A 13,605-nucleotide genomic window follows, 5' to 3' on the forward strand; every position below is an offset into this window, starting at 1 on the left:
CATATCTTGGTTTTGGACTGTGGGGTTCCAATTCCCAAATAACACACCACAGTAATGATGAAGGGAGGCTACAGGACGTGCCCAAACCTTTAACCAAGAGTTCAGGGAGGAGGGTGCAACATTCCAGGAGGCTGAGTCTATGGGGACAGTCATCCATCGCCCTACCCTATTTGTCCTGCACACTATAGATGTTTAGCCACACACTGGCTTAAATAGGCCTTGTGTGGCCTTTTTACACTTAAGAGCCTTAACAATAGCATCAAGGCAATATTAATATTACATAGGCAGAGACTTGCTTGCTGAACCACGAGTTTGTAGTTTGGTAGGTACCAATTTAAAATTACTTGGTTAAGGCTTAGAAGCTGTTAAACTGCTGGCTGGTTTGATCACAAAGGTTATTACATTGTAACTCGGATGAAGGACGAAGTCACTGAGGAGAAATAAGGCATGGGTGTAACATTGTAGTATAAGTGTAATCCCTGCTGCAGGGAGCATTTATATTTTAGGACAGCAACAGTGTAAAGAGCTTCACCAAAATATCTCTGGAAATTGTACTAGGAGGAAGGAGAGTTGTTGTTCTGCACAGATATATCAGCTCTACCTCTTCCATTTGTCTCAGAATGACTGACCACTGGACTCAGCTGCAGCAGACAGAGCAGCCCATTAACCATATTAGTGTGGTCAGCTCTCATGCTAATGCTTGAAAAGACCAACTGCAATGTTACTTCTCATTATTGCAAACATACCTAAATATAACCTGGAGCTCATTTTCTGGGGAACAAGTACTGGCAGGTCCTAAACTGGAGATGGGAACATTTGATATCTCTCAGGTGCAGAGCCAGCTGTTGGCTGTTTTTCATATGTCTCCTTGCTTTTGCCATGGGATCTTAATAGATAACTGCAGAAGTTGGAGAGAGATAGGTATCTGGGTGGAAGTGGCTTGAAGAGTTTGGATTATGATCTTGTGCACGTTTGAACATAGTGTGGCCTGCTGGAGTTCCCACAAGGTGAGGAGGCTTAAAGTTATTTAGATATGGCCAATGTTACAATGATGCCCACTTAAAAGCTCTCCAGTGAGCCTAGTGTCATTATCCTCCTCCTCTAATGAATGATAAAGTCTTCTTTCTTCCAGCCACCTTATTAGGAAAACCAAACTGCTTCCTAGTGCCTAAAACAGGATTATTCACTTTCCTCACTTGCTCATCAAGGGCAGAAATTGCCATTCCTTTACTTACTTACTTATTTATTCACTTATTTATTGTAATCTATTACATTTTGCTCTTTGCCTTACTACATCCCTCATTTCCTTCTAATCCATCTGTTCTGACTGCACAGCAATCTCTTGGTAAAAGTGCCAAAATGCAGCTTAACTTTCCTGAATTTTGGTTCTACATATTTTTATTCCACATGAAGAACACACAGATTTTATGCAGTGATTTTGTACTGCCGAAGTTATTTTCCTTCTTTGTTGCAAAGCCATTAGAAAGGACAGAGCTGAGCTTCTGCCAGAGTCAGGGAGCTTTTGCAGTTATTTTAGTTTATTTTAGGATGGTAGTCTGTAACTGTTGTAGATTCAAAACTGCTACATATGCTAGTAACTGTCCTTGTTGGGAAAGGGGAGAGTGTAGCAGCCTCTACAAGAAAAGCAAAGCAAACAGCTGGGATGGTGACCATTTTACCCTCCTTAATTTCAGCCACCAGTAAACATTAGTTGACACTTCATGAAACCACAGCTGGAGGCTGGAGTATTTAAATCTCCCTCAATTAAGTAAATGTTTTTAAGTTTGAAATAACAAGAGTAGGTAGGAATAATTTTCATATTGCTGATATACCACTAATGCCCTATGTCCCCCTTCATCTTGAGATGCCATGAAGTCTTGGTAGCTGGGTAAATGTCATCTCTTAATGTTACTAGTTTATTTTGCTATTTAATGAAGTCTCCAGAAAGTTTCATCCATTGATTTTGGAAGGAAAACAGGATGCAAGTTAAAAAAAAATATATAGATATAGATATTATTTTACTTCAAGTTTTGCTGATTCATGAAAGTATATCTTCAATCCTAATTAATTTATTCCAATCCTGTATTCTTATCTTGTATTATATAATTTTTTATATTTTTATTTAGATAATTATTAAAACAAGTCCCCCTCCCCCACAATATCCCAATTCAACTAGTTCTTCTCTCAGTCATCTTTCTGTTGAAGTATTGCAGAGCTCAGGAACACCTTTTCTGCAAACTCTTGTATTATATTTTCCCCTCTAAGTGAAGAATGCAATTTTGACTTTATTATTTTCATTCAGCTTCATATCCACTGAAGCCTGATTACACAGTGACTAAAAGATTTTCACATTATATACACATTTAGTATAGATAAAACAGTGATTTTAAATGAAACAATGAGACAAAAATAAGATTACACTTTCCTAAAACTATATATTCATAAAATCTGAAATTGTTATTTCTAATATCTACTTAAATACCGTGTTTACATTATAACTTATACCTGGTGGTATCAAAGAAAATGGGAGCACAAGGCCAGAGTAGAATGCTGTGTGATTCTTAAGTAACTATAAAATACAATGGAAAATATACTTGGTCATAATCAGGTAAAGATTAATGAAATTTTTATTCGAGGGCTCCATTTTCTTCAGCATATTGCATCATCTTCAACCAGATGTCAATATTGATTGCACCCTTCCTGGTTCTTTAGGAACACACTGTGGCCTATCTAGTTAAACTCAGGTACTTACAAAGGGCTCCAGCTGTTGTCCTAAAAACAATTCCTTGTTTCTGTGAGGAGCATAAAATGCTCATCATTAAGGAAAAGCTTTTTTTTAATTATTTTTTTCCTTTTTTATTTATTTTTTTAAACAGGAAGATTAAGAATGGCTTTAAATAAGTCTTTGTGTAGATTAACTGTGTGAGGTGTTATTTAAAAAAATAGAATACTGTGGTTGTACATTCTATTACTACTAGAGAAAGCATACAGCAAGATTACATTCTCTGGGCAGCAAGAGCAAAACTTCATAACTGCTGCATTTTCTGTCTTAAATTACCAGAAAAACAAAGATATAATTTCAGTAAATATCACCAGTAGTTTAGGAGATTAGTTTTTTACAAAGATGCCGTATTATAATAAAACTTATCAGTTGACAGTTTATTTAAATTAAAATCCATCGTGGAAAAAAAATAGCTTGGTTTACCTAATAATTGGTAAAGAAATTCACAGAAAAAAAACAAACAAAGGGGAAAAAAGCATGTAAAGCAGTAGAATAAGCTTGCCTCCCTTCTGCTGAAATTCCAGGAAGACAAAATAAAACAATCACATCTTAATGAATACTCAGACATTAACAAATTGTTTATGGCTCTATAGTAAGAGTAATAGGAGGCTGTATGAGACACTATTTCAATAGACTTTAGCGTTTTAGGAGGTAAAACACATGGTCAAAGGAGCCGGTTCTTAATCCATATTCAGAGCTGAAAGAGGAGTTTGTGTTACTTCCTCCTCTTCAAAATCAATTTAAACTGCCAAAATAAGTTTAATTTACCAGATTTCGACTTTGATTCCAAGAAAACCCTCTAAAGAATCAGATTTAATAGTTGCTGTAACATTTTAGTCCAAAGGAAATTTTTAATTTGCAAGGAAAAACAAAAGTTTCTCTCCTCAGAGGTCTCTCCAGCAGCAGCACACGGGATTTATCGCTTCTCCTTTAGCCCAGCTCGCGTGCCTGCCGCTAGAAACTCTACCGATCGCAAGTACCTTGTGTTCTCTTCCCTCACCGGGGAAACGGAGCGATTTGGTGGCAGAAATTACGAGGAAAATACACTTTTGTTAGTCCAAAGAAACACAAATCGAGCACACCGAAGGGCTCCCCGGCCGTGCCGCGGGGCGGGCTCTGTAACGCACCAATCACCGCGCGGCTCCTCGCTAAAAATACGAGCATCTGACCCGCGCCAGCCCAATTGTGTTCGCCTGCTCCGCAGAGGACGCCTGCCGCGATGTCCGAGACCGCTCCCGCCGCCGCGCCCGATGCGCCCGCGCCCGGCGCCAAGGCTGCCGCCAAGAAGCCGAAGAAGGCGGCGGGCGGCTCCAAAGCCCGCAAGCCCTCGGGCCCCAGCGTCACCGAGCTGATCACCAAGGCCGTGTCCGCCTCCAAGGAGCGCAAGGGGCTCTCCCTGGCCGCCCTCAAGAAGGCGCTGGCGGCCGGCGGCTACGATGTGGAGAAGAACAACAGCCGCATCAAGCTGGGGCTCAAGAGCCTCGTCAGCAAGGGCACCCTGGTGCAGACCAAGGGCACCGGCGCCTCCGGCTCTTTTCGGCTTAACAAAAAGCCCGGAGAAGTGAAAGAAAAAGCCCCGAAGAAGCGGGCAGCGGCAGCCAAGCCCAAGAAGCCGGCAGCCAAGAAGCCAGCGAGCGCCGCCAAGAAGCCTAAGAAGGCAGCGGCAGTGAAGAAGAGCCCCAAGAAAGCCAAGAAGCCGGCGGCCGCCGCAGCCAAGAAAGCGGCCAAGAGCCCCAAGAAGGCAGCCAAGGCTGGCCGCCCCAAGAAGGCAGCGAAGAGTCCGGCCAAGGCGAAAGCGGTGAAGCCGAAGGCTGCTAAGCCCAAGGCGGCCAAGCCTAAAGCAGCCAAGACAAAGAAGGCGGCACCCAAGAAGAAGTAAATGATACTGGAAGAGTCCTGCTCTACACGTTTTGTTATCCAACGGCTCTTTTAAGAGCCACCCACACTATCCCTAAAGGAGCTGAGGCACCAAAGTCGTCAGTAACCTGCAGCAAGGATAACCTGCAGCAACCTATAATTCGTAAGTCGCCCGAGGTTAAATGTATCTTTATTTTTTTTTCTTTCCCTTTTTTCTCCCTACGAGTACTGAAACAAAAACTAACATGCACGGTATAGCGCGGCGGCTTTAGGGAAGTGCAGATATTTGCATATATATATTTCCTTTAATTTTTTTTTTTTTTTTTTTTTTTGAGGAGTAATTCGGTTGACTTTACCAGGAAGAAAAGTTTTATAGTAATTTGATGTCACTTTTTTAATGTATTTTGTAACAAAAGTAGTGCAGTTGTCAGGCACGCTACTACTGAGCCATGTATAATCCATTGTATTTCTAAGGTGTTGCCTTTAAATGTTTTTGTCTATTCGTATGGGGGGATGAAGGGGGAGAGGAACCTCACCGACCAGGAAACATCACTGAGCTCTCCTAACCTTTGTTCCTGTTGAAAAAAGAGGTATTGGAAAAGCCCGCCCTGACCAAGGATTGGCCAGAGGAGAGCCCAGCCCGCTACCCCTTCTCCCGGCACCCTTCCTCCCCGAAGAAGATCACGCCTTACGTCTCCGGGCTGATTCGGCCTCTCGCACGGGAGGGAAAGGGGAGGAGGGGAATGACGGGGGGCGGAGGGGGCGGAGGCGCTCACGGTAACGCATTGCTCCAGTGTTCTGTGATTTAAGAGCTGATTGTGTCATATCGCATACCAGAAGGAACTTTCGTTGGCTGGGCATTCTGGCACGGTTTTATTTTACTGAAAAGGTTGAAAACACTGTTATTTTCTCAAGCCAAATGTTCCGATAATAAAAGTATGAAAAAAAAGAGAAAGAAAGAAAACAGCACGGGTTGAGTAATTCATATGCAACTGAGTAAATATACTGTAGAAAACTTAAGTCTTTCGTGAACGTTGTGGACGGCTTTGAAAAGAGTATTTACATTATATTCATCAGGAGATACAACAGGTTTCTTACGGTTGTATTCACTTGGCCTTAGCCTTGTGGCTGTCGGTCTTCTTGGGCAGCAGCACCGCCTGGATGTTGGGCAGCACGCCGCCCTGCGCGATCGTCACCTTGCCCAGCAGCTTGTTGAGCTCCTCGTCGTTGCGGATGGCCAGCTGCAGGTGGCGCGGGATGATGCGCGTCTTCTTGTTGTCGCGCGCCGCGTTGCCCGCCAGCTCCAGGATCTCGGCCGTCAGGTACTCCAGCACGGCCGCCAGGTACACGGGGGCGCCGGCGCCCACCCGCTCCGCGTAGTTGCCCTTGCGCAGCAGCCGGTGCACGCGGCCCACGGGGAACTGGAGGCCGGCCCGCGACGAGCGCGACTTGGCCTTGGCCCGCGCCTTCCCGCCCTGCTTCTCGCGGCCAGACGTCCTGCGTCCGCGGAGCCGGGCCGGCCGCCTGCACCGCTCGCCTCCAGGCGCGCCGGGGCCAGCGGCGCCGCTCGCCGCAGGGTGAGCAGCAGGTCTTGGCGGCGCAGCCAGGGGGCAGGCGGATCGGCCTCCGACCAGTGCGGCGCGTCGAGAGCGGCGTTGTGACGCCCCCGTCTTCCACTGACCAATGGCAGCGTGCGGGCGGAATGCTGCTGATTTGCATAGCGCAGCTATAAATAGCGGAGGGCGGCGGTGGCGGCCGCTGCACTGCTGGGCGCGCGGCAAGAGCTGCTGGTGCGGGGGGCGCAGTAGCGAGCGGTCGCGATGCCTGAGCCAGCCAAGTCGGCGCCCGCGCCCAAGAAGGGCTCCAAGAAGGCGGTGACCAAGACGCCGAAGAAGGGCGACAAGAAGCGCAAGAAGAGCCGCAAGGAGAGCTACTCCATCTACGTGTACAAGGTGCTGAAGCAGGTGCACCCAGACACGGGCATCTCCTCCAAGGCCATGGGCATCATGAACTCCTTCGTCAACGACATCTTCGAGCGCATCGCCGGCGAGGCGTCACGCCTGGCGCACTACAACAAGCGCTCGACCATCACGTCGCGGGAGATCCAGACGGCTGTGCGGCTGCTGCTGCCTGGCGAGCTGGCCAAGCACGCCGTGTCTGAGGGCACCAAGGCCGTCACCAAGTACACGAGCTCCAAGTAGAGCTGTTCACACTGTCAATTTTAACCCAAAGGTTCTTTTAAGAGCCACCCACATTTCATTTAAAGGGCTGTATGATCTATCTTCGAGTAGATGAAAGAAATTATGGTTTTCATCATGTGCCTTTGCAGTCTGTTTACAGAAGTAAGTGAGAATTACTGATGAAGAGTAACTCAATTTCTGCAAAATAATACCCAGTTTCATGGCCTTTTATCTCAGCAACCAATGTCTAGAAGTAACTAAAGCTAGCATAGAACTGTACAACTGAATAATACAGTATTGTATCTATGTATATGCTACACACTTTCTCAATAGCACCAATGAGTTCTCAGTTTATTTTCTATTTTAAGATTGTAGTGTGTATATACTGTACACCATATCCCAATCAGTACACCTGTATTTTATTTTTTAACCTGTTTTAAGTTATATCCAATGTAAACCGGGTGGAAAAAATACCTTTGCAGTTCTTAGGCAAGAATATTTCTTCTAGGAAATATTGCTTCTATGAAAGAATACATACATACATACATAATGTTTTTATCTAGGAAAGATAGTAACAGCCTAACAAAATCTACCATTTGAGGGTGCCATAATCTTCCCTATTTTCTTTAGCAGAGATAAAGGAGGGGACCATAAATTCTCTGCTGTAAAATTGTTTCTAAACTGTTAAAAAAGGTTATATTTTTCTCAGTGAGCTGTTACTAGAGATAAAATTGGAAAGAGATTAATTTTTGGGAAGAATACAGGAACCCTCGATATTTGACAAGCTTATAGTGATCAGTACAACACAGAAGTCCTTTTCAAAAGTGACTACTTGCCTTTAGCATTTTTCTTGATAATTCTGCTTATGTGGATTTTAAAGTGATTTACCCAAAGAGCACAGCTCCTCTTTAAAGGACCTGAAAAACTGAGGTAGTGAATGCCTTTTTTACCTCAGTCTGTACTGATAAGATCAGTCCTGGAGAACAGAGAGGAAGTCTGGAGGAAAGAAGACATTCCCTTGATGGAGCAGGATCTGGTTAGGCATCGTAGCAAAACGGATATGTACAAGTCCATGGGCTCTTTTTAGGCATGAGATATATGCATGAGTGCTGAGGTAGCTGACTGATGTTACTGCAAGGCCACACCCAATCATCTTTGAAAGGTTATAAAAATCAGGGAAGGTGCCTGAGGAGTGTAAGAAAGCAAATGTTATTCTAATCTTCAAAAAGGGCAAGAGAGAGGACCCAGGAAATTACAGGCCAGTCAACATCACCCTGGGAAGATGATGGGACAGCTTATTCTGTATATTATTTTCCAATTCCAGGGAGGACAAGAAGGTGATCAGGAGTAGTTAGTACAGATTCACAAGGGGGAAACCATGCTTAACCAACGTGATAGCCTTCTATAATGTAATGATTGGCTGAGTAGGTGAGGGAGTACAGGGGATGTTACCTGCTTTGACTTCAGTAAGGCTTTTGACACTGTCCCCCGTGACATCCTCATAGGCAAGTTGATGAAGTATGAACTAGATGAGCAGACAGTAAGGTGAACTGAAAAATGGCTGAATGGCCAAGCTCAGAGGACTGTGATCAGTGGCACCAAGTCCAGATGGATGCCAGTAACTAGCAATTTACCCCAGGGGGTCAATATTGGGTCCAATCCTGTTCAAATTACTCATCAGTGACCTAGATGAAGGGATAGAGTGCACCCTCAGCAAGTTTGCTCATGATAGAAAACTGGGAGGAGTGGCTGATATACCAGAGGGCTGTGCTGCCATTTAGAGAGACTTGGATAGGCTGGAGAAATAGGCAAAGAGGAACCTTATCAAGTTCAGTAAAGAGAAGTGTGAAATCTTGCAGTTAGGGAGAAATAATGGCATGCACCAGTACAGACCAAGTGTTAACCTTCTGGAGAAGAAGCCCTGCAGAGAAGGACATGTGGGAGTCCTGGTGGACACCGAGTTGACCATGAGTCAACAATGTCCCTTTGTGGCCAAGAAGGCTGATGGTATCCTGGGGTGCATTAAGAAGAGCATTGACAGAAGACTGCAGGAGGCTGAATGAATCCTCTCCCTCTGCTCAGCCCTGGTGATACCACATCTGGAGTGCCAGGTCCAGCCTGGGCTCCCTAATACAAGAGAGACTTGGAGCTACTGGAGTGAGTCCAGTGAAGGGCTACTAAGATGAGTCAGGGACTAGAGCATCTCTCATATGAGAGCTTGGCCTGTTTAACCTGGAGAAGAGAAGACTGAAGGAGGATCTTATCAATGTGTATAAATTCTTCAAGGGAAGGTGTAAAGAGGATGAGGTCAGTCTCTTCTCAGTGGTGCCCAGTAGTAGGATGAGAGGCAACAGCACAAACTGAAACACAGGAAGTTCTGTATGAACATAAAGAAAACCTTTTTATTATTAGGATGTCTGAGCACAGGAATAGGTTGCCTAGAGATGCTGTGGAGTCTGGACAATATCCTGGGCAATGTGCTCTAGGTGACTCTGCTTAAGCAGGGGGATTCAATGAAATGATCTCCAGAAGTCCCCTCCAGCTCCTACCGCTCTGTGATTCCTCCCTATGACTGCTTTAGGGAGTGAATATTCACTTCATTAGTAAATCTTCAAAATGTATATTTTTTTGTCTACTTAACATTTCTTTTGTTTATATTTCATTAATTATATTTAAACTAAGAGAAATCTAAAAACAAACAAACAAACAAAAACCCCAACCACTACAGGCTAGCTTATTAGACTTTCAGGTAGTTATTACTAATTAGTCTTAATATATTTCAGCCCAAAATGGTAGGTTTCTGAATCACCCTGTCACATTCACATAACCAAATACTGCTACAGACACAGATCTGAGTCATGATCAACTTCCTTTGAATTGAATCTGAATAATCCTTTACTCCAGTCATACTCTGTGCCCTCATCAGTGCATCTGATGTCTATGTAAGGGCCATTTGGGGAAGAAAGAAAGAAAAAAAAAGTATATCGAGTTTTCTAGCACTAGCTGTATGCTGTACTGGTGCAGAGACTGGTACTAGGCTTCTACCTTCTACAGAACCAGCCACTGGTTCCTCAAAGTTCATTTCAGCTTTAAGGCTGATAGGGATGCCTCAGACTTGATCTCAGACACTGAATAGTAAGAGGCAGCCTCCACACTTCCTATTCTCCTGCAGCTTTGGATTGAGTTTAGAGATCAGCTCTGAAAGGTTCAGAATGTTACATATCTAAGGAATTATATATATTTCTACAGTGACAAGATTTACTCCAACCTCACTTTCATATCCATGACAAAGAAATTCTTATTTCAAATATTTAAAAAATAAATCAGACAGTGAGAACCACAGTTTGTCACACAGTGGTTTTCAGCTAAGTAACATGATATCAGCCTGATTAGAAGATATCCAATTTTGTCAAAACTTACCTTTTGCGACACTACGTGGCTACTGTATCTACTTCTCAGTGGCTTAGTCAGTGCACCTTATCAATTAATTCCAAACTAATAGAGACATATACATTTAAGTATAGAACTTTTTCAGTGAAGGTCAAATTCGTACTAAACGCTGGGGGTACAGCTGATTCTGCATCTGCTGATGGAAGAATGTAAGAACAGAGAAAAGCTTAACAATTCACTTTCCTTGTTTTTCTGGGGTTTTGAATTGTTTCTTTCTTACTTTAATAGACCTATCTCTAACCTGGTCTCTGAACAGCTCAAAAAAGTTTGCAAATATTTTTTTTTATTCAAAAATAACTTTAGGAGCTCTGTTTCCATGTATCAGATTCTGTTAATGCACACAAGTTTCTCCTTTGTGCCCTCCATCATCTGATTTGCTGTTACAAGGAACAAGTTACAATATGTAATAGCTTGTTTCAAAATGTAGCAAGTTACCTTATTTATTTTTTAACTTGTGCTGGCAGGAGTTAAAGTTCTCCTGCAGTCCTCCACTACTCAGTGGAGTAGCGGTCGGGGGAGGGAGGGGGGGATTTTGCTGGCTGTAGCTCAAGCTTGCCAGAAAGGCCTGTGGTAATTTAGACTGAGTGCTAAAAGGGTGTATAGATTAACATTACAAGGTCCTTTTCAATGTAATAGACATTTTCCCCTCTGTTCTGCAACATATAATAACTAAATATTCTTGCTGATATTGTCTTAATAACGAAAATTTATACTGCTCCTATCCTGTACAATATTACTTGCTTTCTTGTTTTGTTGTGCACATACGAGATACACACAAGTTTTCTACAAAATTTTCTATTGAGATCCTCACCAGCTAAGAAACATTAGTGCCACTGATGATACTAAGATCACAGAATCAGTTTCATTAAAAAAAATAAGTTGGAAGAGACCCCTTCTCAAGCCCAGCCCCCTGCTCAAAGCAGGACCTACTTGAGAGCTAAATCAGGTCGTTCAAGGCCTTGTCCAGTCATGTTTTGAATATGCCCATGGGTGGAAATGCCACAGGTTCTCCGGGCCCCCTTTTAAGTGCTTAGTCACTGTCACGGAGAAATATTTTCCCCCTTGTATCTAGTCCAAATTTCCCTTGCTTCAATACGCATCTTTTACCTCCTATCCTCTTGTTGTACACCTCCAAGAGGACTCTGTCTCCATCTTCCCCATAATCCCCTCTTTCAGTAGCTGAACATAGTATTAAGATTTGCAAGAATATCTTCCCCCACCTTCCCTGCCCCCCTGCCCAGCCCTCTTTTCTCTAGGCTGAAGGGACCCATCACCCCCAGCCACTCCTATATCGGGTGCTTCAGCCAGCTATACATCTTAGTGATCCTCACTGGATTTGCTCCAGGTTTTCAACAACTTTCTTGTACCACACAACTCAACTTGCTAGCTTGCTTTTCCCTCAACTTGCTAGCTACACTTTTGTTAATGTAACCTTATATATGGTTGGCCTTAACCACCTGAATCCTTTCTGCAAAGATGCTTTTTGTCCAGTTGGCCCAGCCTGTTCTCTTGCATGGGTTTCTCCATCCAAGATGCAACATCTTTTTTACCTTTAGAGTGTTTGCAGAAATATAATTTTGTTTTTCCCTTGTTTCACTGCTTTATGGTTTAATGAACCCCCAGCCTTGGAAAGTAGCAAAGCTCTTGTAATCAATCTTAAATCTATTTTAATTATGCTTCTGACAAGAAAGCTACCTTAGTTTATGAAATTATGTTGATAAGAGGAGAAGTCACCATCATCCCTCCATCACAAACACCTTCTTCTTCTTTCTTGACAGTGGAAAAGACAAAATAGACCTAGGATCTTTAAACAGAAGTTACCCCATTAAGGAAATTTTCTCTGCATTGGAAACTTTCAAGCAATTTGAGTATTTGACTGCCCATCATGATGGAGGTGCTGATCCCAAAGAATTCCTTGTCAAAAGTGATGCTTAATCACAGAATCTATTGCAGTCATTTGTAAAACAAAAATTCTAGAAAACAATTCTGCACATACTTGCTTTTTGAAACCATGTTAGTTGTAAGGAATTTGTGTGTGAAAAGAATAGCAGAGCAGCTTTGAAATTTCATCACACATATAATCCACAAAATATTTGTATGCCTAGATGCATTCCTTCATTGATCAAAATTCCATTTGCTTATGTATATTCTATCCCTGAAAGAGTCACAGGAAAAATAATAATAATAATAATGTCAAAAAAAGGAGGGCACAGGTGGAGACTTCTAGTTGAAATTAAGACTTTCCATAGGAGAAGAGACACTGCACTACCATTGTTCAGCATCAGAGACGTAAAAAAAAAAAAAAAAAAAAAAAAAAAAAAAAAAAAGAAAGAAAGAAAAGAAAAAAAGTGTATCTCTTTTGTATGCACCTCCTTTTCCTTTTGCAGCAAGTAGCAGCCAGAGCAATGCCAAACATTCTGTTCTCTGCTCCTTATGCTCCTGCTTTGCCTTATGTCCTCGGGACACAAGGCCATTAGCTTCTTTGGTTATGCAGCTTAGCAAAGAGGAAAGGAATTCCCATAGGAATGTTATGGCACCAATATTTTTTCACATGGGTTGCTACTCCTATATCCCAAGCAACAGAAGAGCTGGGTGATTGTGCCATAGATAAGCCTGAGTGCCTGGGGCTCAGGTTGATTAAAGCTGGCCCAGGAAGCACCAAGATAACTTTTCTGAATCAGTCCTACTCCCCACAGGGAGGTAGTTTTAAACTCTGTCAAGGGAAATGGTCACTGCTCCAGGTGTAATGTACATTCAATTTCTGCAGGAAAATCAATATGACTTAAGACAATTGGAGCAGTTTGTCTTACACTGCTCTGTAACAGTAAGGCAAAACTTCATGGAATAATAGTACATCTTCTACCTCAGACTACCAGTTGTTTTTAAACTAACTTCTAAATGCATGTTTATTGATAGGGAAAAAAAATAGCATAAACATACCACTGAGAGCTTTAAAATATTGATAAGGTCAATTAGAGCCATTAGTCCTTTTTCACACACCAAGAATGTCTGTCATTCTTTTACATTTCTTTTATTTTTATATTATTTTCCACTGGGGATCATTTACAGGAAAGAACTATTTTTTTTTCTCAACGATGGTAAAAAAAAAAAAAAAAAAAAAAAAGGAATATCTGACAGTCTCAGAAGAGCTGGGGCTAATTTAGAGCACTGATCTGTCTGAACTCAATTATAAGGTGCAAAGTTCTACTTTTGCTACAGGTTTTTTTTCTTAAAATTAGAATGGGTTCTAATTTCTGTGAGTGAAATCAGATATTTCTAAACAGGAGAAGGCTGAGCCCAGCTTTGCCCTGCCTAGAAAAATCTGATCCTTGTGCC

At 42.7% G+C, this 13,605-nt stretch overlaps 3 protein-coding genes across 3 annotated transcripts; 2 read left to right on the forward strand and 1 right to left on the reverse strand.

Moving 5' to 3' along the window:
- Nucleotides 1–3,979: 3,979 nt before the first annotated feature.
- Nucleotides 3,980–5,659, forward strand: LOC134146213 (histone H1.01). The gene has a single exon (XM_062586495.1). It carries the CDS (start codon nucleotides 4,002–4,004, stop codon nucleotides 4,659–4,661), a length of 660 nt encoding a protein of 219 aa, XP_062442479.1. The 5' UTR covers nucleotides 3,980–4,001; the 3' UTR covers nucleotides 4,662–5,659.
- LOC134142714 (histone H2A-IV-like) lies at nucleotides 5,588–6,358 on the reverse strand. The gene is made up of 2 exons (XM_062580543.1): nucleotides 6,321–6,358; nucleotides 5,588–6,136 (listed from the first exon to the last, which is right to left on the reverse strand). Exons 1-2 carry the CDS (start codon nucleotides 6,356–6,358, stop codon nucleotides 5,746–5,748), a joined length of 429 nt encoding a protein of 142 aa, XP_062436527.1. The 3' UTR covers nucleotides 5,588–5,745.
- Nucleotides 6,359–6,429: 71 nt separating this feature from the next.
- LOC134136654 (histone H2B 1/2/3/4/6-like) lies at nucleotides 6,430–6,899 on the forward strand. The gene has a single exon (XM_062568575.1). The coding sequence runs from the start codon at nucleotides 6,460–6,462 to the stop codon at nucleotides 6,838–6,840; it is 381 nt and encodes a 126-aa protein (XP_062424559.1). The 5' UTR covers nucleotides 6,430–6,459; the 3' UTR covers nucleotides 6,841–6,899.
- Nucleotides 6,900–13,605: the final 6,706 nt, after the last annotated feature.

The sequence above is a fragment of the Rhea pennata genome, chromosome 1, assembly GCF_028389875.1.
Source record: "Rhea pennata isolate bPtePen1 chromosome 1, bPtePen1.pri, whole genome shotgun sequence".
Classification (NCBI taxonomy): domain Eukaryota; kingdom Metazoa; phylum Chordata; class Aves; order Rheiformes; family Rheidae; genus Rhea; species Rhea pennata.